Source organism: Spinacia oleracea, chromosome 1 (assembly GCF_020520425.1).
Source record: "Spinacia oleracea cultivar Varoflay chromosome 1, BTI_SOV_V1, whole genome shotgun sequence".
NCBI lineage: Eukaryota > Viridiplantae > Streptophyta > Magnoliopsida > Caryophyllales > Amaranthaceae > Spinacia > Spinacia oleracea.
Window position 1 is genome coordinate 17,839,742 of NC_079487.1, and position 26,162 is coordinate 17,865,903.

Below are 26,162 nucleotides of genomic sequence, written 5' to 3' on the forward strand. Positions count from 1 at the left end.
TGCCACGACATAAAAGGACTCCTTACTTATATCGTTGAGTTTCACCAAAACTAACATGTACTCACAATTATTTGTGTACCTTACCCCTTTAGTATCGATAAGTAACACCTCGCTATGGCGGAAAACTATTACTAAGATCGATGAAAAAAGGATATCCAAGTAAGTGTTATTTTGGCATGGCACCTTTTAACTCAATATTTTTTTTTTAAGTTTGGAACTTAAAGCTCTTACTATGTTGGTTAGATTTTAAGTGAACTAAAATCCTTAATCATGCAACATAATCAAGCTTCGATCTCATGCATATTTAAGACATATTTAAAAGCAATAAATAACTTAAAACATGCATAAGATAAATGTGATCTAGTATGGCCCGACTTCATCTTGAAGCTTCAACTTCAAAATCCGTCTTGAAAATCTCCGTGGGAGGCGCCATTTTCTTCAAATAGGATAAGCTATAATTAAACTAATTACAACTATTTGATGGTACGCAGATAGGCCTGGTTATCGGGCGGGGCGGGTCAGGGTCGGTGCGGGTCAAAAGAGGGTCGGGTATTGAAAGGGTCATTTTTAGAGGGTCGATAATGGGCGGGTCAAAAGCGGGTCGCGGGTCAATAGCGGGTCATTATTGGACGGGTCAATAAACAAGCAATGAAAAATGAAAAACAAAAGAGCCATGTGCAAGTACAAGTAAATACGAAGCTATGCATGTAATTTTTTGTATCATTACTATTTTTATTTTCAAAATAATTGTAGTATAAGTTTGACCCTATAATGACCCTGTCCAATAAAGGCCCTGTCCAATAAGAGTCCTGCCCAATAAAAGCCCTATTAACTTGACCCTAACCCTATATCCATTGGACTACCCTGTCCAATAACCAGGTCTATACGCAGACCATATTTGAATTGAAAAACAATTTTGGTACTTTAGACCAATTACATTCAAATAAATGGTACGCAGACCATATTTTCTATCCTATTTGGGCCATACTAGTCACTTCATAACCTGCAAAACAGTACATATACAATATATACCATTCACCCATTCATTATCATGAATGACCCACATAGCTGGTTAGTAAAACACGTTATGCATCACATAAATATTTGCAGAATTTAATGAAGGGCACCAATAATCTACCAATTATTCAGTCCTTATTAATTCTAATCAAGTTGTTTAACCTTAAGGGATTTGTAGACCTAATCAAGAGTTTATGACTAAAAATGCTCCCACTTAAACCAATAAATTCATATGCTTTACTAATTTTAAACATAAAAATGTATTTCTAGTCTAACCGGAAACATACACTACTACAAAAATAGGTTTATAGAGCTGTTAAAATAGACTATATAAAGCGCCTTAGAGGCGCTCTCCAGCTCAACGCTTTATAAAGTTTATAAAACGGTTGGAAGAGGCGCTTTATATGTCTGATCATATATGACGTTGGTTTGAGAAAGGCGCTCTATATACCCTTCTTAAAATCAATTAATTGAGAAGGAATATAGAGCGCTTGCCATAGGTAACTGTTAAATAAGCATTAACATATGTAACTATCAAGGTAGATAGGCACTGTATATGGCGCCCTGTTTCAATTAGCATACAGAGCGCCTGTTACAGATAACCGGCCTATATTCCCTGCTTATTTATAAAAAAAAAAATTATAAAATTACCGTAATTTATAATATTATAAAATTACGGTAATTTTTAATATTATATAAATATTTGGGGATACTATCATCCTGCACCAAAAATAAATAGATACAATCGATCATATCCAATCAATCTAAAGGCAACATATTTCATATACGAAGTATAAAAAAAATTCATGTCCAAATCCTTTCATTCAATATTAAAATCTTATCATTCGTTGACAAAATGATCTATATAAGGTATAGTACAACCAAAAGAAAATTAAATACCTATCTAATGTCAAAAAAAGGAAAGTACAAAAATAGTTTGTTAACCCATATCACCATCTTCATCGTTAGTTGGCTGGTGATATCCGGTAACATATGAGATCCACCTATCCCTTAGCTCGTCAATACGTGGGAGGAGCTTTGTTAAAATACTACAAAACAAGGTAAATATAAGTTAATATACAATATTAGTCATAATTTAGAAGCTAAATCTACAATGTGAAGTTTAGAAGCTATTCAAGGTTAGTGATCCGAGTTTTAGCTCATGAAGAAACCAGATGGTATAAGTAGAGTAGTAGAGCCATAAAATACTCTTGAACCAGGCAATAAAAATGTTCTAAATAAACCACAGTCCAAATCTCCACCAAAGCAAATGAGGACATAAGATTGTAAAGCAACATATATGATTTAACATTTAAACGTTGTTTGTTCTAGCAAGGGACCTGACTTCAATGAGCACCTAATAATTCCCTTAGTACGTACTTAAATCATAAATCCTATTACTGGAAGTCTGGAAGAGCCCCACGGAAGCAGATGTAAATAAATTGTCATACGCTTGCAGAGTCCTAGAGGTTTGTTCTGATTTTTCATCTACTAAAGATTACACAATTGTGTTCCTACCAGAAACATTCAAACACAAATCAACGAAGGACTGTGCTTATGAAGCTGACAGAAAGTCTTAGCCTTGCAAAACCTATGTGATAGTCCATGTTATAACTTCTAAATTTGTACTCTGGGATGAAGATGCCCCCCCCCCCCCCTCCCCAAAATCCCTTGGTTCAGTAAAGAAAACAAGGTTTATGCTGTAATTGGGCAAACACACATGTGATCTTTATCCAATACTTACCAGGCATACAACTAGAAACTAACCATAACAGACTCTATACCAGAACTAGAAATTGAGTTTGAGCTTTCTATGTCTGTAACTCTATACCAGGTAATGTTGTGTACGAACCACTAAGACATGGACCGACGTTATGGGAAAATAGGCTTTCCAGACCGTACTGCGTTTCAGCCAAATAGCTTATTTGTAAACAAACTTTACACTGACAGTAATAAGAACAAGTAAGGTAGCTCTTCAACTGGAAAAATAAAGTACGAGACAACGAGTGCTGAAATTAAAGGAAAGGTCTGATTAAAAAATGGGATAAATTATAGTCTCAACAAAGCTTTTGATGAAATCTACCAACATATTAAGGAATCCCAGTCAACTCATATGTTAAGTACCAAAAAAATCTTTTGATTTCCATAATAATTAACTCTGGATTAAATTGAACAAAAGAAGTGAAATCAATCAAGGTTTCCTATTGGTATCAAGTGACTGAATCAGGCATAAAGTGGCCTACCTTTTGAATTTGGCTTTGATTTTCTCTTCCTGCCAGCTCCTCCAAACCAATCTCCTTTCCCTTGATTAAGTCTTGGGTGGCTTTAATCTATATAACATTCCAAGTCCAGTCATATATGCTGATAGAACCACCGCTGAAATAATAAAATAAATAGATTACGGCTCACCTCATTTACTGAAGCATCGAAACATGCAGCAGGCATATAGGTACAACTATCAGAAATCCCACGCCTTTTTAAAGATGATGTAATCTATGAACATGAAAACATTAAAATTAAAGCTCTTCAATGCATTATATTTGGGGCAGTAAGGGGGAAGGGTGGGTATGTAGGCAGCATTAGGAACTTATTAGAAACTACAGATGATTACATGCTTAGATTCCGAATAATTGTAAACTAGCTCAGAATGTTGTGTCCTTGTAGTTAGAGAGTTTCGAGCTTTCGACGGTAGAGCCTTGTGGGCAGCTTCTAGAACAGGGAAGACATCAGGAATCTGTTTCAAGAAACAAAATATAACAGTAGATTGAAACTTGAAAGATAAGCAGCAAACTCGCTAAAAATAGAGACTAGAAGCAGAGATTCAGAGAAACTCACAAGAGAAGCATTAATGAAAGCAGCTTCTGGCTCCAACTTTTCTGATTGCATAAGGTCCAAAAGTTCTCTGCAATCACCAGCATTGAAAAATGGTATTAAGGACATATATGGTTTCTTTATTTTTCAGAGTTAGAATTCACATGATCTTTGTATTAAATTACATGTTTATCATAACTAGATATTTAAAGCACAATTTGAGAGGGGAGGGGAAGAGACAAACTGCCTGCATCTCTTCCTAGTTCCTAGGACCATAGAGCTGCAGACCTGTAGTTGATAGGCACACAGCCACACAGCCTCGCAGAAAGGAAAAGTTCACACAGAGACGATTGAACCAATTGATTAAAGGTTTCAGGTGATCAGTTTTACCTCTTAAAATGCACGTAGAGGAAGTCTACTTGAGTGGAGAGGCTCTCCTAGCTTCCTATCCTAACAAAACCATGTCTTGGAACATTATCAAAGGAAGTCTGCAGATACCAAATACAAGTAATTGTAGATCTTTACTAATATTTTAAAAATTGAAAACTGAGAAATTTATGTCAAAAAGCATTTAACTCGCCACAAACTATTCCCTAATTCTTTCTCTATACAACTAACAAGGCCCCTCAGCCTATTACCTATCCCGTCGTCCAAGCTAGTAATATATACATATATATTATGATCACACGAGGTATTAAAATTACAACTCTAGAGGATCAAATAGGTCGAGTAGAACATTTAATCACTACAACTACAAGAGAAGATATCCAGGATAATCTGCAACATAAATTTGCGAAAACCAATACAAAGAGAACAAGGCTGCAAACAGTAAGAAATAGTGCAAACAAAATATCATTCTATATCAGACAAATACAATCTTACACAGGTCATAATAGTAATAGATTAAGTGTAGCAAGGACAACCAATTTGAGTCCAAAAGACTAGGTGAAAAATATTTACATCAATGACAGTATCCAGAGCCAATGCAAACAATGTAGACATAAACCCTTACCTGAACAATTAACACAACAATTGTATTTGTATTGATAGTCAATATACAGATGCTTTATAATATAATAATGTTCTCATCTGTATCATCTCATACTCCCTCTCAAATTTCACTTAACCAGCAAAAAACATGATAGGGGTAAAATTAATAAAATAAAGTCGAACGATAAAAAGACAGATACAATGATAAATCAAACAACGAGAAAAATAAAAGCATGTAAATCAATACAAACAAGTACTCATACAATCAACCGATTTAGAAACCAATATTAGAGGCGGTGTTAAAGCAACAAGAGCATATTAATCTCTTGTGACAACATATATAAGCAAATATAGAACTTCTTTTACCAGTTATGCTGACTTTTAAAACTTAGCAATTTAATAAAGAGCCATATCTGAACCTTCTACACAAATATGGGTCTGATTGGATGCATTTGTAAGATAAAGTTAAAAATTGACTTGATGTAAAAGTTATTTACAGATTACAGTACAGTTAAGTGTCTCAAATAAGTAAAAATTTACACCCTAAATAATACCTTATATAAATTAAAACTTATGTTGTCAGCTTGGAAGAATTGTACCATACACTCCTATTTACCACTCCAAACAATTCTGTTATTATGGCTACTGACTGGTGCATTCCATAGTGATGGAAATCAAACCCATTTCAGCTATTGTATACCTGGCTTCAGTTTGGAATCTTGCTGACACAAACTGAATAGAAAAAGTGAGCGTCTCTCATCATGTAAAATTTCCCAAATTAATCATTGTTGATTGAAGTGAACACAAAAATAACGAAAATTCCATCAAACTCCAGCAGATCAACGCGAAAAATCAAAGGGACGACAAAACAAAACCTAACTTAATGTTGAGAGGATAAATTACTAGAACAAATTAAGGATGCTAACCTCAAAATTCGGAGTTGGAGCGTCGCGTGCGGCGGCGGTACAACCTTGAGACCGGTGGTCGCAGTTTAGGGTTTGCGGGAGATTGCAGTGGTGGTCGCAATTTGTGAGTAGTTGTGATTTCCAAATGAAAAATTAACAGGAGAAGAGGAGGATTTCCGGGTAAAAAAAAATGGCACAAATAGCTATTGTTTGCAAGATAAAACAAAAAATTAACAGAGATAAACGAATTACCCTTGTAATTGAGAGCTCCAACGGAGGAAGAGGGAGAATTCAAGAGCTCCAATGTAGGAAGATAGAAAACGAGAGGAGAGAGAGATGGGTTTGGAGCTGTAGAAAAGAATACTCCGTAATTAGGTTTTGAACTTTTGGGTTTTGCGCCAGACACAATATTTTGAGTTTTGGATGAATTTACTAATTTAGGATCCCGCCTAAGAGTCGGTTTTTTTTTAAAGGGAATATATTACACGGTCTAGCACCACCGCTTTGTATACTAGTACTCGTTCCAGCTATCTATTAGCTTTAATTTTCTTTTTATTGGGGTAAAAATATACGGAACAGTTAACTTACTTAACCGCTCTATATTCTTTCCCCCCATGAAACTGTCATCATAGATAGGCGCTCTATAAAATACTGCAAAGCGCTTAACCCACTTGACCGCTCTATATCCAACGTTTCTTATTCCGATTTTTGTAGTAGTGATACAAATTTAATTAAAATTTAAAGCTCATATAAATTTATAATTGAATCCGCTCATTTAATTTATTTTCAGTCGAATTTAAATTAATTCAAGATTTTTAATTTAGTAAAATAATTAGAATAAATAAAATTTATCATAATTATAATATTCAAAATTAAAATCCAAGAAAACAATTTAAATTATTAATTTTAAAATTAATTAAAATTACATGAACTGAAAATTTCAAATTAAAATTTTAAAACGATTTAATCGTAACACAAGGTACGCACATCACCACGCAACGCACAGCCATAGGCCACACGCACGCAGCCATCGCTGGCCACGATGCGCGCGGCCTATGTGTTGTGTCGCGTCTGCTGCTGCTCACCCTCGCAAGGCATCAATCGAAGCACGCGAGCTAGTGCTCGCTGCGCGCGCCAGCGCTCGATCCACGCGAGCCAGCGCTCGCTGCGCGCGAGCCCGCGCTTGCTTCACGAGGCAATGCGCGCTGTGGCGCAGCTCGCTTGCTGCCCACTCGCCCATCGCGCATAGCACACGACACAAGGCAGGGCTACTGCCTTGTGCTCGCGCACCATTGCCTTGCTCGCTGCATTCGTACCGCATGGGCGACGAGCTCCCTTGCTCGTCGTCGCATGCCCGCACTATACAACACCCCTTAAGGGTAACACGTAGCGTCCATTGCTTTGTGCGTGCAAGTTTAATGAGCGATTTGCATAAAAATTAAAACTTTTATTTCCAAAATTAATGACAAATTAATAAATCATATTAATTTCATAATTTTAGGGCGAAAAATCGAAAATTTATTAATTAATTAATTTTCGATTAACATGGATTCAAATCTAGGTCATAAAAATTTAAAATTTAACACAAATTAACAATTTTTATGGTGGTTTTTAATCATAGGTATCTAATTAAATTATTAATTAATTATGAAAATCAAATCAATTCTAAATTATTCGAATTTTCAACAAATTAATTATAGTTACAAATTAGATTCCATAATTAACAAGGCTATGCATTCAAACTTGTTAAACATATACAGTAGGTCAATCAAAAATTCAAGATTTATCAACAAGAATCACAAATATTTAATTTAACATCTTAAATTTACAAATTTTTGCGTTCGAAAAACTAAAACCTCCGAAACGTCATAATTAGGCTTCGAATTTGGGAATTCTGGGTTCGGCCGAAAAATACTATTTTTGTCAAAATTTAAGAATGCCTTTTACATGCGGAATTGACACAAATAGTACGTAAACGGATCAATTATTTAATGGCATTAAATACTCCATCTATGGATATTCGGAATCGACGGATCTTGGTTTCAGTGGGAGCTGAGATCGTCACAAGCAAGAAATGAATACTCCGGAAACGATGATATTGCCGGAAACGGAAATATGGATCGTATCGGAAATATAAATATTATCCAAGTCGTAGATGTTTCCGGAAACGGAAACATGGTACGTATCGGAAAATATTAACGGAAATGGAAATATTGCCGGAATCGGAAATATTGCCGGAAACGGAAATATTGTCAGAATCGGAAATATTATCGGAATCGGAAATATTAAATATTTGTTCGAAACGGAAATAAATTCCGGAATCGGAAATATTAAATATTGTTCGTATCGGAAATGAATTCCGAAACCGGGAATTTAATCGGAAGCGTATCGTACGAATAAGCATCGGACGAGGCCTGCCGGACGAAGGCCCAGCACGAAGTCGGGCCATCGCCCAGCAAGCCAAACGCGCGCCACACGCCAAGCCAAGGCAGCGCCCAGGCCCACCGCAAGGCACGCCCAGCGCGCGCCAAGGCCATGGCTGCGTTGCGGGCCTCGTGGCGTGGGCTGAGCGCGCGCGCGCATAGGCGCCCCTCGTGGGCTGCCGTGCGTGTGTGTGTTTGTGTTCATGCACGATTCCTAAAGCTATTAGGATTTGGTATATGATTAAATTCCTAATCCTAAAAGGATAAATTAATTAATTAGAGTTCTTATAGGATTCTAGTTTAATTAATTCGTATCCTAGTAGGATTCCAATTCCCTTTCCATACCTCTATAAATAAGAGCCTAGAGTCATAATTTATAGACACAATTGAAGTATTCTAAAGGTAAGTTTTTGAAAGAAAAATTCAGCCATACACTTGCTACACAATAGCCGAAAATTCCTAGTAACCTTAAGGGCGATTCTAGTTGGTCAATCTTGAGGCGGATCCGGACGTACTGTGGACTATCTACGGAGGGACGACACTTGGAGTCCTAAAGACTTGTTCTTGTTCGGTTCGGGCGCAGCTAGGGAGGGCACGCAACAAAGTGTATGCATCTAAACTATGCTAAATGATTATGTGTAAATAATATGCTTTCCTGGCTTTATGGTTTTTCCGCATGATTTATGTTTTGTCATATGAATCATAACCTAACACATTTGGCATGGGTAAGTTTCTGGTACAAGAAAGTATTCAGGTTCTGTATGAAATGTGGCACAATAGGCCACAAAACCATAGCGTGCAAGAAATTGTTGCAGGTTGCCGAAGAGGAGATCATGGAGGTGATGAGGAAAAGGAATGAAGGGGATGCTAATATTATTTTCGATGATAATGATGTTCTTCTCTACTCCAACAAAGTCAGAGGGCTTGCCTCATTCCCTAAGTATACAACAACAATCCCCAATTAACTGGGGGTGCCCCCCAAGCCCGTGTATACTGGAATCAAGTGCGGACAATGGGGATAATGACGACGACATGGATGACATGTCAGATTCCTTGCATGAATAGGATGGCTCGAATGATCGGGATACTCCATCGGAGGGAAGCGGTGGCGATAATGGTTACCCGGTTGGGAGATACGGGCTGACAACTTTGATAATGAAAACCCCATGCAGCCAGTGTAACAAATACCAAGGGCAACTATGTAATTCACTATTTGGTAATACCAACAACCATGCAACAAAAGGTAAGTGTGTACTTATGGTGTCTTAATGAATGTTAAGGAATGTGGAGGAGAGTCGATGCATGTGTGGTCCAGCCTTGATAACCAAATAGCTGCACCCAAATTTTTCCATAATATCTCAGAAAAGGCCACAAATAATACAAACAAAGAATTCTCATTTCCCATGACCACACCACAAAATATAGATCACTTGAACCACCCCTTTGGACTGTCAAAGATGGCCATTTTGAGAATGGGCCTATTAGGTGAAATGTTTGACCCACCAAAAACTCAATCTTACCTTGTAACCAATCCAGAACACTTGTCCCACCAACCAAATACAATCACTGATCAATAACAGACAAATCCACCAAGCCCTATTCATTCCTCAGGGTCGAACTATATGTTTAATGATTTGGGCCATAATCAATTGGGCCAAAACCCTATGGATCTGATGTGGGAAGAAGTTAAACTTCCTGATTTACTAAACCCTCATAACCCAGTCCATGATGATAGCTTCCTGTTTGAGCTACGGAACGATGACCCCACCTTGTATCCGTATAACCGGTTACCAACGGACCGATTGACCCCACCCCACCTGTATTTGATTGATCCTCTCATCCCAATCCATCCCCTCACTGATTTCAACCATCACAAGTTCAACCCCTCTCCAACCTACACAACAGCCTATTCCGATACTGAATCATCGTCTGAATCTGAAACCTTCCACCGTATGTCAAACTCACCAAACTCCCCCCTCCAACACAGCAAAAGAAAACCAATCCACCACCCCAACGCTCCACCCCCATCGGGGAATGATTCAGCCTCTGATGAATCAGCCTCCAACCCTCAACTAAAATCAGAGAAAGAAAAAAAACTAGCCCACCCATCATCCCCTCACCCAACTCCTATACCCGATCTGGAAGGTAAATATTACAAAAGTCGAAAAACTTGGGTCTCAAAGGGTTTTCTGGTCAGTATGCACCATAAAAGTTCTCAAGCGTGGGACTCGTTGAATAGAAAAGAAAAGAAAGACCATAGTCAGGCTAATTTGAATCTGCTTCCTAAAAAGCGAGCACCGAAGAATTTTACGGGAATTCGGCTCCAACGGACAAAGAAAAGGAGAATAAAAGGGGCCAAAAAGGAAAATTAGGAGAGATTGATACTTCCCTTTCCCTGAAAGGAATCTGTTGTGGAATTGGTGTGGGTGCCCGAAAGGCCCATCTGAGTCAGATATGAAGATTCTCTCTTGGAATTGTAGAGGTTTAAGATTTTCGAGCAAATCTATAGTTTTGTTTTTTCAATGGATTGTTCGGAAATTCAAACCAGAAATCTTATTTCTTAAGGAAACGAAATGTGATGTATCTTGTCTTAGATGGCTGATGAATGGTAATGGTTTTAATAATAGCTGGTGTAGGTGAAATATGCCTAAGTGGGGGTTTAGCCATGTTAAGTGCCACCACAGTAGCAATCTCTATAATCTCGTCTAGTTGCAATTTTATTTCTTTTAATGTTGTTGATGTTTGGAACAATGAATGGTCCCTAGTTTTCCTTTATGGTGCTCTGGCTGTGTCTAATAGACTAGCAATATGGAATAGTCTCACTCAACTTAGGAGTTCCCTAAGTAGAAAAATCATGTATCTTGGGGATTTTAATCAATTAGATAATTATGAAGATAAACTTGGTGGAAGTGAGATAGTAGCTGGATAGACTGATTATATTTGCTGGAAAATAGGGAATGGACTCATTGATCTACCATTCTCTAGAGTGAGCTTCACCTGGTGCAACAACCAGAAAGGAAACAAAACAATCTATGAAAGAATTGACAAGGGAGTTTGCTCCGAGGAATGGATGGGTTGTTTTCCATCAACTAGCATTCTTAATTTACCCATTCTAATCTCTGATCACTCCCCCATCATCCTGGAGCTCAAACCAAATCATGACCGAAAGAATAGGCCTTACAAGTTCGAATCATGGTGCCTCTCGTTTGAAGAACTAGCTTCTGAGCTCACAAAAGAATGGTCCAACCGGTCTACAGGGTCGCCGATGTGTTCGGTTTCCAGAAAATTAGGTCAAATAAAGTCCAAATCCTACTATTGGTTTAGGAAATAAAAAAAGGAAAGGATGCTCGACTGGGAAGACGTTATCAAAACCATGGAGGATGTCCAAATTAAGCACTTGAAAGATCACCAAGCGGAAAAAATAGAAGAGGACGAGGTGGATACAAGAAAGAAGCAGGAGGAGGAAATCAGTACCAAACTGGAATTTTGGAAACAACGGGCAAGGTAAAATTGGAACTCGTGGGGCGGCTCATCTTTGGCCTTGTTTTATAGATCAGAAAAACAAAGAGCTAAGCACAATCAAATATACATGATCAATGATGCGGAAGGAGAATGGGTTTCGGATAAAGGCCGGATTGAAGAACAATTCAACTCACATTTTAGCTCTCTTTTCCGGGCTGATGATAGCCCAATACTTGTGAGGGAAAGCTCGGTGACTTCGAGATAAAATGGGAGGACATGAAGCTGAAAAACAAACACTTGTGGATGCTCAATGTAGCCTTCTCCAATGAGGAAATCAAAACTGTTGCTTTTTCCATTGCAAGTAATAAATCCCCAGGACCAGATGGGATCCCAGGTGCGGTCTTCGACAAACTTTGGAAGGCAATGTCTAAGGACATTCTTGATGGAGTTCACAGCTTCTTTAACAATGGGCACATCCTAAAAGAATGGAACCACACCTACATCACGCTCATTCCCAAAATCTCTAATCCGGTAGAAGTGGGAGACTTTAGACCAATCATTCTATGTAATATGGTGTACAATATTGTCTCAAAATTCCTTACTATTCGACTTCGAAGCATTCTCCCTGATATTGTTGGGCCTTACCAAAGTGCCTTTCTGAAAGGCAAGCTAATGGGGGATGCAAGTCTAGTCACACATGAGATCTTGACCCATATTAAGAGGAGAAAGCAAGGGAGGCAAAGTTTAGCAACAATTAAGATCTACATGAACAAATTAGAGCATACGATAGGATCCATTGGGATTTCCTACGGAAAGTGCTGCAAGGTATAGGATTCCCAGAATTCTTGGTTAGTATGATCCTGGAATATGTGACTTCTGTTAAATATCAGGTACTGATCAATGGTGATCCATCAAAGCTAATTTCTCCAAAGTGCGGGCTCCGCCGGGGTGATCCCCTATCGCCTTATTGATTCATATTGTGCATGGAAGTCCTCTCACACCAAATCCGAGACCTAGAGACGTTGACAATGCTAAAGGGGATCAAACTCTCAAGAACAGCGATCTCCATATCGCACATGTTCTTCGCGGACGATGCCATCTTCTTCATTTAAGCCCCAAATGAAGGTTGCCAAGCTCTTAGATCAACCTTGGCGGCATTTTTTGATCTATCTGGGGAAGTCATAAACCTGTCAAAATCTTCCATCATATTCAGCCCCAACACGAGTGAAGAGCGAAAGCATGAGTTGAAATATATCCTGGCTATCCAGCTAAGAGAAGAATTTGGCACCTATTTAGGCGCACCTACAACAATCTCAACTAAAAATATTATGGAGTTTAAATTCCTATGTGATCAGGTCAATTCACGAATTTCCACTTAGGGAGCTTCGCCGCTAACGCAAGCTGGAATATAATTCTCATTATTGGTATCCTATCGACTATGTGCAGCCATGTTATGTCAATTTTCTTACTCCCAAAAAGAATCACAAAAAATCTTGATTCCATGATCAAGAGATTTTTCTGGAAATCCAAAGGCAAAGATCGAGGAATTCATTGGAGGAACAAGTACTTGCTAGAAACACCAAAAGGAATAGGGGGGGCTTGGTATCCAAAATACAACCATGTTCAACAAAGCGTTATTGTTCAAATATGCATGGCGATGTGAACATAATCAAAGAAGCATATTATCACAGCTCTACAAGAATAAATACGGTATCCTCCCCCTGGAAGCAGAAATGATAAGCACTAACAAGGCCAATTGGTCGTGGGGTTTTAGGGGTATCTCGAAGGTGGCTAAGGAATTCAAGAAAGGAATGAGATGGAAGTTTGGAAATGGAGAACAGATAAACACAATAAGAGATTTGTAACATAAGAAGCTCGAACCAATATGCAGAAAGCGGAACAGCTGCTAGACATCACAAAGAGGAATTGGAATAAGGAATTAATTTGGAGAAATTTCCCGAGAAATGATGCATACAGAATCCTGCAAACTCATATACCTCAAAGTCCAACCGGCGATGAGATCTTCTGGAGTCCAAAGGTTACAGGGAGTTACTCGGTTAAGTTAGGTTATGCCTTTCTAATCAACAATAGCATGGAGCATATAACCAACACAGATAACTCGAAGTTCTGGAAAGTTTTATGGATCATCAACACCCTCCAAAAATGGAAGGTCTTTATCTAGAAAGTGTGCAATAATGCACTAGCAACCAAAAATAATATCAATCGCAGAGGTATTGCTTTAGACCCTGTTTATGTCCTTTGTAAAAAGGAGAATGAGACTTTGGGTCATATGTTTAGAGACTGAATGGGCCACAAGATTATGGCAGGCATGCCCACTAGGAATCAACACAACAACAGGGAGCCTAATCCCAATTCAGGAATGGGTCAAGGGGTGGATCAAGGTGCTCTCAAACCAAGACTCCGGAAATTATAGCTCTACTAACATGTTTTTTGCAGGTCTATGGGCAATATGGAAATACTAGATTGAGGTAATTTTCAGAAATGAAGACCGAAATCCTAAGACGCTAATGGAAGTTATGAAGAGTTGGTCATCCAAATAAAATGAGGTAGTGCAAAATATACTAGACAAGCGAAAACTGAAGAACCAAGGGGAAGAAGAGGAGCAGCGAATCCGAAATAATCCAACACTCATATCTTCATTGGGAAAAATAATATTACTAACTCTGGAAAAATTACAAATGTTGATGGTGCATGGAAAAGGGATAGAAGAAAACCGAATAGAAGCTTCAAAGGCGTAGGATGGAGAATTTTTAACAATGATGGCAACACGACAATTGCCACCATGAGTATGCCAATCGAAGGCTCTTCATCCTGGACACGGAGGCTAGAGGCGTCTATCTTCTCATGAAATGTTGTGATGACAACAACCTCAAGGATATCTCCATACAGTCGGACTGCAAAACGTTAATCAATTTCTTGATCAAAGAGAAGACCGGTTGAAATCTCTGGAGTGATTAAGGACATCCTCATGCTGGGCAATAACTTCTTTTTTTGCAAAATCATGTATGCTAATAGACAAACTACATTGGATGCCCAAAAATTTGTGATAGAAGCAAGGATTAATGATTTCCATGTTGGTCCCTAGGTTATCTCTGTTTAGTGATTGTCAAAAAAAAAAAAAAAAACCCAATCCTTCTTGCACTGGTGTCTGGATCATCCCATATGCGAGCATAAATTAGTTTGTGTTGTAAATTGTAGTGATGTCACCAAAAAAAATTAAATTAAAAATATTTTTAAATTAAATAAATTAGTTTTGTTAATTCAATTTTTATAGAGGAAATAAAAGAAAATAATCATCATAATGAACTACTTAGTATTCGTCTGATATTAATATGAAACAAATTATCCTATAATAAAATATGACAATCTCTTTAATGGTCATCTATACTATTATTAAAACTCCAAAGCAAGAAATGTCATCTCGCCACATGTCACTTCCTATATAACGATGACATGAGGCGTCATCATTTTTGACATGTCATCATCTCATATAATTTTCTTGATCATGAAAAAAATATTAGTTATAGGTGTCAAACTTGTGACCTCTCATTTATTAGTCACATATTTTAACCACTATGCCACAACTAATTTTGTTGTTTCTTATAGTTCAAATCTATATTAAGTCAATATAATTAGGAAAATGATCTAAATATGTTAAAATATATTATTGTGGGGAAAATACAATGTTGTGTTGTGTTATTCACGGTCATACGCCTCTATTTATAATACAAACTAGATCTCCTACTCTTCATAGGTTTCCTAATTCATATAGACTTCTATATAACCCAGTTATAACATAACTCTACTATATACGATATTCTATCATATAGGATAACTGCGTTATCCTCAATACACGGCCTCCCACAATCGGAACGGCAGTTTCACGAAAGTTGTGATTGGAGAAATAAAAAAATGGCATATGCTTGTCCTGTCGTGTCAAGGAGTCATGTCATTACTGTCGTTTCAAGGAGTCATGTCGTTACTGTCGTTTCAAGGAGTCATGTCGTTTCGTACGAGGAAAAAATATCAATATGAAAAACCTCTCTCACGGGAGAAGGAGAATCGTCCATGTCTTACAAGACATGAAAAACCGTCCAAATCTTAAGACATATGGAGAACCGTCCATGTCTTACGACACATGGAGAACCGAAACATCACGAAGTGAAACTAATAAACTAGTGTTCTCACCACTAGTAGAAAAACCCCTATTGCACCCCCCCCTTGTTGCAGCGTACATGTTTTCATTCGCTTCAACAAGTAGTCAGTCAACGCGGGTCAAACCCTATAAAGGATTGTTGCAGCGTACATTTTAAATGTTCCCTGCAATAAGTGTTTTTGCAAGGGGCTTTTACTGTTCGCTGCAATAAGTTATAACCTGTTGCAGGGTACATCTCTTTGTACGCTGCAACAGGTCAGCTCTCAAAACCCTTCTCGCTTCTAATTAACAATACTGGCTCGCGTTTTAATTTGCAGCAGCTGGGTACTTGGAATTTTTTCCTTTTCAAAATTTCTCATCCCACACATCACCTTCTTCTTCGATCTTCCTGGCCTCAGATCTACCGGAAACACCGCAGCACCTGGCCCCTTCTTCTTCTTCTTCTTCTTCTTCTTCTTCTTCTTCTTCTTCTTCAATCTTCCTCGCTGCCCCCCTTCTTCTTCCCTCTGCGTTTTTTCTCTCTCCTCTGCTTCTCAGTCACATCCGAAAATTAGGGTTTGTGAATTGAAATTGGGGATTTGGGTGTTAGGGCTTTTCGTAAGCAATGGTGGTCGACACATCTAAAGCTTCTTCCGACACATCAGCGGCAGAGCAGTGGTGGTCGACACATCCAAACCGCAGTGGTGGTCGACACATCCGAACCTTCTTCATCTATTGAGGATAGAAATCTTCTATTCACGCGTTTCCGCCGCTGGTAATTTAATTTTCTTCTTCAATTTTTGTTATTTTACTTTAATTCTTATTCCATTTGTTGATTAATCAACTTTATTGGTTTAATTTGATTTGATTGATGATTCTATGCGATTCCTTGCAAGTCTTTGATTTTGCTGATTGAAGGATTGAATTATTCGTTACTTCTGTGTGCACATATTCTTTGTTTAATGTTATGTGAGTACTATACTGTGTATGTTTGAGGGGGTTGGTGTTCTGCTTCTGATACATACCAATTTTTTTTGTATCTAATCTTGTTTTATGGTTGATTGGCCTTATGGAAACATCTGATAAGACGTTTGAGGTCGCCTAGTCCCTATATTGGAATTCCACGTGCTTCAATGGGATGTTACCACGTCCTATCATATGTTTCCACGTGCTTCAATTGTGCTTGAGCAAAATATAAGAGCAAATGATAGATGTTGTTTAAATATAAAGAGCTTGTGATAACTTGTATTGATGAAGCTTTGGGGTGATCCATTATTTTTGATGGGTGAGAGAGGAGATTTTCATATATTGATGACATCTAGACTATTCTAGTTGAGCTTTCCATATATGCAGACATCTAAACTATATTATCTGCATACAAAACGTTAACGAGTAATTTTCAATGTTAATAGCAATGTTGAAATTGGTTTATTGAGATTTTTTTGGATGAATTAAAATATCAAGGTTGTTTCGAGAAAGATTTTGTACTGGAGGAGTGGAGGGTGTCTAAAAGAAATCCCTAATTTTATTCACATTTTTACTTTCTTTTTTGTTTCACTTTGTATCTGCCGTTTAATGTTCTAGTTGAGCTTAAAATTTATGAATGCAGCATATGTTATCTCATTCATCCTTCGTCTCGTTGAAAAGATTAGAGATCATCAAATAAAATCTAATAGTATTAACTTTTTCAGTGTCAGGTGTAATTGTGATTTTTGAAATTGTGTTTGCCAAGCCATCTTCAGTTTCTAGTTTCAGGGTGTCTGATATATGGCATGTTAGCAAAGTACGGTGAATCATTTTTTGATTTGGAGAAAAATAATGGAAAGATTAGTTGTGAGGTTGACGTGCTTTGAAAATTTTGGCATGCCCTTACCAGACTTCTTTCACTATCAGCAAAGTTGGACATATGAGCTTAAGCCAAAAGGCCTGTCAAGAGACATGATCTTGAAATGCAGGGAACTCAGCTTATGATTTTCTATCTACGTATCTATTGCATCTCGTGCACCGCTTTATGGTCGATCTTGATTACACAAGTATTTCCATTGCAATATGCTTACTTTCTGTCTTGTGAATTTATGTAATTTTGGTTACTTTTGATTGGTTGCTGATCTTACTACTGCATGACTTAGTCTGAAACATTCTTTAAGTTTGAAGTGGAGATCCTTCTAATTTATAACTATGGGAAACTTGGAATATATGATCAACCCTCAGTATAGTGAACAACCATGGAACGGTCTAGGAATGGAACGATCTACAATGGAGCTTTTATTCTGATATTTCACCAAGAGTGTTGAAATTAGGTTGCTGACTAATTGAGATTGATTGTTACTTCAGTGTTAATACCGTGAAATACTTGAGCGCCATTGTTGAGTCACAATCCCAGCTAGGGATCGTATACTCTCGGTCTTGAATGTATAGTATCATTGTGTTACGGTATTTTAAAAACTACCTTCATAAATTTATCATTGTATAGGTTTGACAATGAAGTCTTGTGAAATGGGCAGAGTTCATATTTTTCTGCTTCCATGGCAAGCAATTGGATACCTTATGTCACTGCCTTTAGACTTCTAGAGGTAGCTATTATTCTGGTATTCATGTCAATTTGTTTCTTGCAGATAGGCAAGAGGGTCTGATCCTGCCATACAACTCAGCAGACTAGAAATTGCAAAGGTAAGTGGTGCTAGTTGTACGATTGTTGAAGCTACTGATTTGAGATTGCTGATTGTGGATGTTCCATTTCTGTAGGAGATAGCTACAGAAGTCCAGAGTGAGTCAAAGTGGAAGTAGTTGGGAGAATTGGCTTTGTCTTCAGGAAAGGTGATCGATTGTTGTATATAGTATCCCATCATTCATCATTCATGTAACTTCTTGTTTCGGTTTTGCTGAATCATTAAAAATCTCACGAGAAGCAAAGAGAACATTCCACCTTCTCACATCTTTTGAAGATGTGTAGTGTCTACATCTGGGCCTCTCTGTAGTTAGTTTTAGATTGTTGTTGCTCAATCCATCTCTAACATAGGATTGAAAGTATAGGCCTTTTTCTATGCATTTTCAGTTCTTCGGGGTTTGTTTGGCATGTGGGAATCAATTAAAATATGGGAGTGGAAATGAAATTTATAGTTCGCACTCCCTGTTTGGTAGACCTGGAAAGAGCAACCCAACTCGAAATGACCTGATCAAGACCTGAATGGTACCAAAAGTGGTCCAAACTAAAATTTACCCAGACCGAAAACATTATATGGCTGATATTATCAATTTCGCTAGAATTTAAAGATTTATGTCTTGGATTCTCATTGTTTTTCACTACATTGCAGTTTGAACTGACATGTTTATTTCATCAGTAACAGAATACCTGAGGCTGCTTTGATGGCACGTTCTTATCTTCCCAGCAAAGTTTCAGAAATTGTTGAATTATGGAGAAAGGATCTCAACAAGGTCAGTTGATTGTTAACTGCATGCTCATTTTTATATGTAGTTATCAAATTATTAAATTAATGAGGCCTGGCATTCATTCTTCCACAAGAGAATCATGGTGATTTGCCTCAATGCCTTACCAAAATTAGACTAATAATTTTATTTACAGCTGTAGTAGATTCAGTTTTAAATCGTTCCATTTTAATCTCATACAATCTTTGGTATTGCTACAGGTAAATCCAAAGGCGGCTGAATCGTTGGCAGATCCACAGGAGTATCCAAATTTGTTTGAGGACTTGCAAATTGCTCTAGCTGGTATCCTCCTCCCATACATATACTGTTCTTTTTTGAATGGTTTTAGGTGAGCAAAATATGTCAAAGTAGATAGAATATATGTGATGGACTTATACTCATTTGTCTGTCTCGTGCTTTAGTGATGGTAACCTCATCCAATGATCCTAACTGCTAATTTGGAAACCATAATATGTGGATGTAATAGTGACGAGCTTATACTGAAGTTATCAAGGACAGAGACGAGTGTCAAATGGCTCTGGTATTGATCAAGTTAATGTGCATATAATAGGTGATTCAATAGAACCAATATAAAAAAAAATAGCTCCTGTTTGAGAGTGCATTCTATATTTCATTGTTCACCAACTTCTTTTGATGGTGTAAGTTTACTGGAGCTAAATGATGAATTTCCAAGTGCTTTGTCTATTCCAGTAATCATTCCCTGGAGGATGTACTGTTGAATGATATTTTAGGTTTAGGTCTTGGTGTGGTGAAAATTACTTAGTTCAATCTTTGAAATGAGTGTTGTTTGAGGTCGGGGGAAAAACTTCTGACAACAGATATCAGGGAACGGAAAGCACCATAAAAAGTCTTGGAGACTGGCAAAGAGGTCATTTAGCTCTTTTTTCTAAAATATCTTGAGTCAAATATGGTCAATTCTAGTATGATCATTGGAAACTTATTTCATTCCTGGTATGTTGATCATTGTAATCTTGAATGCTCCATGATGGAGCTTAGTGTTGCATATCTATATCAAATCTCTTAATAGTCAAGTTCCCGCTATCACTTCTATTGTGTTTTAGTTTTACTTTCACAGTTTCACGGTCTAGGTCGTATTCTTCGTGCTTGATTCATCATGTTTAATTCTTCATATCCTTGATTGTTTTTTTTCTTGTCCCATTTTATTCCTTGCTTCTGGGTAAATTGCAGCAAAAGTTTCTGCTCTGCTCCGTATTACTTTTAATTTGATGTGTTCTGCTGATTATTGCTTTTATGTAAATTTTTGTCTAGAATTTTGCGGTGCCTGAGGATCTTTCTGCTTATGATGGTTTTGAGCTGCGACTTAAAGGTGACGGTCGTCGATATAAACTCATTGTCCGCACTAGCAGCGATTGGGATACTGTAGGTTATACGGCAAGTTTTGACACAACGGAGGGACAATGGCAATCAATACGTGGCATCATTTGTTACAGAATTGGTAATTGAATGCGTTTGTACTTTTGATGCTCACCCTATCCTGGTGCATCCAGATAAAATTACCGTTTTCCTCATTGAGGCCTGTACTTTGAGCTCGGACTATCTTAGGCGCTCCGCCCTTCGATGCACACAATATTAGTTCTCTTTAGGTGCTCTGCACATTCTCCTACTTTCTTTGGTTGACCATAAATTAATAAAAAAAATCTTTAAATTTCTGGGAACTTAATGAAAGAACCCTTTTGACTTATAATTATCTTATTCCAGGTAATGTTCAGTAAGTTTGAATATGATGGCAAACTGAATCCAACTTTTGTAGTGGGCCCTTTCCAGCTTCCTCTGTCAGTTGTACGGGCATACATGTAGGAACCAATTACACCAAGGTCTATAACTTTAAACTTTTGATTTTTATAGCTTATATCTAATAAGCCTGTTTTCTTTCAAATCTTTAATTTTCTTTTTTGCATTATGTGTATATTCGTCCATGTGAGCTCTGCAGGAGTTACGCGTCCAGATAGGCCTGGACTTGATCTGAGTAAGCAGCCTCCTGCTGTCCGTTTGAACAAGGAACTGGACTTCATTCTCACATACAAACTGAAGGTTGGTTAGTACCCTTCTTTGGTTTTTTTTCATAACATCAATGGCCCAATTAATTAGTAGGCGGTAATATTTGTATTACCATCCATACCACTTTAGAGGTGTTATTGAATGGTAATGAAAATTTAGAAAGAAGGGCAGACTTACAGGGGAACAAACATTAATGTGGACATTGGCATCAAACTTTCCTTGAAAACTTCAGTATAAGCTCGTCACTGTTACATCCACATATTATGGTTTCCAAATTAGCAGTTAGGATCATTGGATGAGGTTACCATCAATTTATCAGATAGAATATATGTCAGATTAAATTATTACCTGTTGGTGATGGTGCAGTTTGTGGTTTTGTGCATGCTTAATTGCTTATCTATTATCTGTATTGTTGTATGGGTTATGTGTCATTTTGTACTTCAAATCTTTTAGTTGCAGAAGGTGTACTTTGTAATCGGTTTCTGTTGCTCCAATGCATCTTATAGAAATGTGCTACCGGAGATGTGAGAAGGCTTCTACAATTGGTGAACCTGTTTTATCATTTAAATCTGGACGGCCGCAAATTGACAGCAAATTTAAATGGTATTCCATCCACCCTGTTGATGCTTGTTGGATTGATTTGCTTGTATGCTTCTATCTAGTCAGCTTTATTCTTTATTTTGACTTAAAAAATTGACATAGAATTGGCTGAATCAAGTTCCTTTTAGCCAAAATTTCTTCCCTAAGAACTCATTTCAAACTTACCACGTGATTCATATGATTAGTTTTAACTTTCCAACACATTTGAGACTTGTTTGTCCGTTATAGGTCATATTTAGGCTAAAATGAGGCATTTTCGCTCCCAACTTTGAACTAAAGAACCTAAGGACTCATTTTAAACCATTTACATGATTAATATGCTTAGTTTTAAGTTTCCAAGACTCATTCCAATCTATTTACGCACATTTAAGGCTCATTGGGTCGTTATAGTTCATATTTAGGCTAAAATGACATTTTAGCTCCCAACTTTGAACTAACGAACCTAAGGACCCATTTACAACTTATTACATGATTAATATGATAAATTTTAAGTTTTCAAGACTCAATCAAATATATTTATGTACATTTGAGACTTGTTTGGTCGTTATAGGTCATATTTAGGCTAAAATGAGGCATTTTTGCTCCCAACTTTGAACTAAAGAACTAAGGACTCATTTTAAACCTATTACATGATTAATATGCTTAGTTTTAAGTTTTCAAGACTCATTCCAATCTATTTATGCACATTTAAGTCTCATTGGGCCGTTATAGGTCATATTTATGCTAAAATGATATTCTTGCTCCCAACTTTGAACTAACGAACCTAAGAACTCATTTCAAATTCATTACACAATTCATATGCTTAGTTTTAAGTTTTTAAAACGCATTCCAATCTATTTATGCACATTTAAGGCTCATTGGGTCGTTATTGGTCATTGTTTAATTTGCATTTAATTTAATCTTTTGTTTAATTGAAATTTCTGTTTTTGTGAAGGTCTATACTCCGAGGAATGCGCCTTATGCTAGTGAGGAAATTGATGTGGTTCGTGAGCAATGGGCTAAGTTTTTTATCAGCTAGGAAGTATTTATTATTTGTCTGAGCGCGCTTGATCGGGTTGGTTTAGATGTTATAGAACAATCTTTTATATTAAAATGTATCCGTACGTTGAAATTGGAACGTACATATATTTAAATGTATGTGGTACGTGCACTTTGGTTTTGGGATATATACAAAACAACAGTTATTGTTTTATATTTGTTATACAGGTTGCGATATTCTATTATTGTTGTGACAGGTTTCTATATTTGGTGCAAGGCACTCTAGGTATCCCTAAACAAAACTAAAATTTTCCCGCCAAAAGTGCTTTGTTGCAGCGTACATATATATGTGTACGCTGCAACAAGGGTGTAAAATTTGGCAAAATTTCAGACTTGTTGCAGCGTACAAATAGATGTATCCTGCAACAGGTGGGGTCTTTTGCAGCGTACATGAATTTGTACGCTGCAACAAGTCAAGATTTTGGCCAAATTTTTGACACTTGTTGCAGCGTACATGCATATGTACGCTGTAAAAAAGTACTTTTTGCAGCGAACATTGTACGCTGCAACAAGTCTAGACTTGTTGCAGGCCCCCCTGTTGCAGCATACGATGTACGCTGCAACAGGGGTCTAAAAGCCCGCTGCAATAAGGGTTTTTTCTACTAGTGCACAGAGAATCAAATTTCAGTGTATGCGTGAAGGATCATAACCTCCAATTAAACAATTAGCAGAGCTCCCGCCTACCCATAATTATCCAAGGAGACAAATCAAACCAATTTATTTATTTGTCTAACACACACGACACACTTCTTTATATTTATAAACATAGACGAGTAGACAAACTACCTCATCAATTGCAAAAGAAAACATGCGCAACGGAACAATAACTTAAAAGAAGTCTTATTTGGGATAGAGACTTATAAATCCAGCCGGCGGGTCTAATTTCCCAACCCACCGGCATGGGAAAACTTTTGTAGACAATCCCAAGATCTCAACTTGCTCTTGATACCATGTTAAAATATGTTATTGTGGGGAAAATATAATGTTGTGTGGTGTTATTCGTGGGCATACGCCTCTATTTATAATACAAACTAGATCTCCTACTCTTCATAGGTTTTCTAATTCATATAGATTTCTATATAACCAAGTTATAACATAACTCTACTATATATGATATTCTATCATATAGGATGACTGCGTTATCCTCAATAGAATCCTTTCTTAATAGTCTCACATCACTAATTAATCATTAATTTTACGAGTTACTAATCCTAACATGATAAAATTTATTAACCCTTACTCAAAGCAAGATATATTTTAATGTAACAAATTAAATGAGACTCAAAACGAGTAATACAATAATCTAATTGATCCATTTTCTACTATCCAGGGCATCGCTCGGGGTACTAACTAGTTTATATATTAAATAGCTAACCGCTGATGACTAACTTGCCAAATATTTTTACACAAACAACTAATTTAACCAACTAATACAAACAGTTACCCGCTAGTCAACCCGTTAACAACTAACAGGTAACAACTCCTAGTCCTAGCCAAACAGAGCAAATGTCATTTGAAGTTCTCCATCTAACCACATTATCAAGACAAGTACATATCGAAATAAGTAAAGCTCAAGAGAAGGCGCACAATATTAATGCAAGGGTATTAATGCAAGGGTGTTATTAGAGCATGTACAATGGGGCTCTTGGAGTGGCTCTCCAAATAGATCTCCAATAAGAACTATCTCTTGGCCAATATTGGGGCTCTTGAGTAGTTCTTGAGGGGCTCTTGAAAAGCTCTTCATGGAGAGCTACATCAAGGTAGCTCTTGCACACGAGCCCTCCAAGAGTTGATTCTTGTTGAAAAGTGGGGAGTAACTTTGAAAAGTAGATAGTAATTTTGGTTAAAATTAAGACAATTAATTATGGACCACCAAATGGTAAAAAAAAGATTGGAGAGCTCACTTGAGGAACCAACCAATGTTGGGTGTTTTTAGGAATAAATTTATGAGTGTGTCTTGAAGAGAGATAGTGGTAGAGAGAGTGGAAAGCCCTCCAAGAGCTCTTTTGAAGAGTCAACCAATGTACATGCTCTTAGATTTGCAAATAATAAAGGGTACCTTCCAAAAGTTTATGTGTACTTGACACTCATTCCGTCTAAATTAGTAATCACATTATCTCTATCTCTTATAATCAAATACTCCCTCCGTCCCGAAATACTCGCACCGGTTTGACCGGCACGTAATTTAAGGAAATTTAATTTGCTTATTATTTAATTAGGTGGTGGCTGATATAAGGTATTTTTTTTTAATATAACTAGTGAGAAATGTGGCAATTTTTTGAGGGTGGTGGAGGGCGGGGGTGATTTTTTTAATGTTTTGTTTAGATGTTAGGAATACAAGTTAGATCAAAACAATATAAAATTAGAAAAGTATACCATTTATAGAAACGACGCAAGTATTCTGGGACGGATTTATAAGGAAAGCGGTGTGAGTATTCTGAGACGGAGGGAGTATATACGTACATGATTTAATATACAAGTGTTCTTTAAGGAAAGTTGGCCGCAATAAAAAGGTAGCGACCGGAATCTATTAAATATGAGCCCTTAATTATTGTTGACTCATTTGGATCATTAGTTACTTTAACTTTATACTTCGTATTACTCCCTCCGTATTTCAAAAAGAGATACACTTTTCTTAAACGGCTGTATTTTAAAAAGAGATACATTTTCCTTTTTTGACATATCTTGGTCCCCACTTCCAATTATATTAATGTTTCCCTCTTCCTTATGGTCTCCACACTTACTCACATCATCTTTTACTACAATAAATAATTCACACACTACCCCACTTTCATCTTATTTTAATAAATTCAACTCATTATCCTAAAACTACGTGCCGGTTAAAGTGTATCTCTTTTTCAATAATTTATAGAAAAAAATAATGAATTAAAAAAACCGCTGCAGAGTATCATCCTTAGGGATGTCAATGGGGCGGGGCGGATGCGGATGTAGGTCCCTCCATCCCCATCCCCACCTAAAATTTTGATCCCCATCCCCGCCCCATCACCCATGGCGGGTACAAAATTCATCCCCATCCCCGCCCCAACGGGTGTAAGCTAAAATCCACCCCCGCCCCGCCACCCAACTGGGTATCCATCCCCGTCTTATCCCAGCTTCATACCCGTGCTAATACCCGCCTAATTTTTCTTATTTAGCAAACATTTGCCATATATACGGAGTAATTAAAGTTAACTATAGAAAAAAATACCTTATGACTAAAGTAACCTATATAATCGAAAAAAATACTCGTCATAACAAAAAAAATCCAAAAAAAAAACATAAAAATCTCACCTA

The 26,162-nt window shown here is 37.3% G+C and overlaps 1 protein-coding gene across 4 annotated transcripts; it reads right to left on the reverse strand.

The window, feature by feature from the left end:
- Positions 1 to 1,820: 1,820 nt before the first annotated feature.
- On the reverse strand, positions 1,821 to 6,171 carry LOC110803566 (EKC/KEOPS complex subunit cgi121). 4 transcript variants are annotated; one of them, XM_022009086.2, is made up of 8 exons: positions 5,745 to 6,171; positions 5,373 to 5,550; positions 4,219 to 4,316; positions 3,853 to 3,919; positions 3,629 to 3,751; positions 3,427 to 3,510; positions 3,261 to 3,347; positions 1,821 to 2,066 (listed from the first exon to the last, which is right to left on the reverse strand). In XM_022009086.2, the coding sequence occupies exons 4-8, from the start codon at positions 3,901 to 3,903 to the stop codon at positions 2,037 to 2,039; spliced, it is 375 nt and encodes a 124-aa protein (XP_021864778.1). In that variant the 5' UTR covers positions 3,904 to 3,919; positions 4,219 to 4,316; positions 5,373 to 5,550; positions 5,745 to 6,171; the 3' UTR covers positions 1,821 to 2,036. The 4 variants fall into 4 exon arrangements, with proteins under 4 accessions (XP_021864778.1, XP_021864779.1, XP_021864777.1 ...); XM_022009087.2 differs by lacking the exon at positions 5,373 to 5,550 and having other exon boundaries at positions 4,219 to 4,278; XM_022009085.2 differs by lacking the exon at positions 5,373 to 5,550 and having other exon boundaries at positions 5,745 to 6,170.
- Positions 6,172 to 26,162: the final 19,991 nt, after the last annotated feature.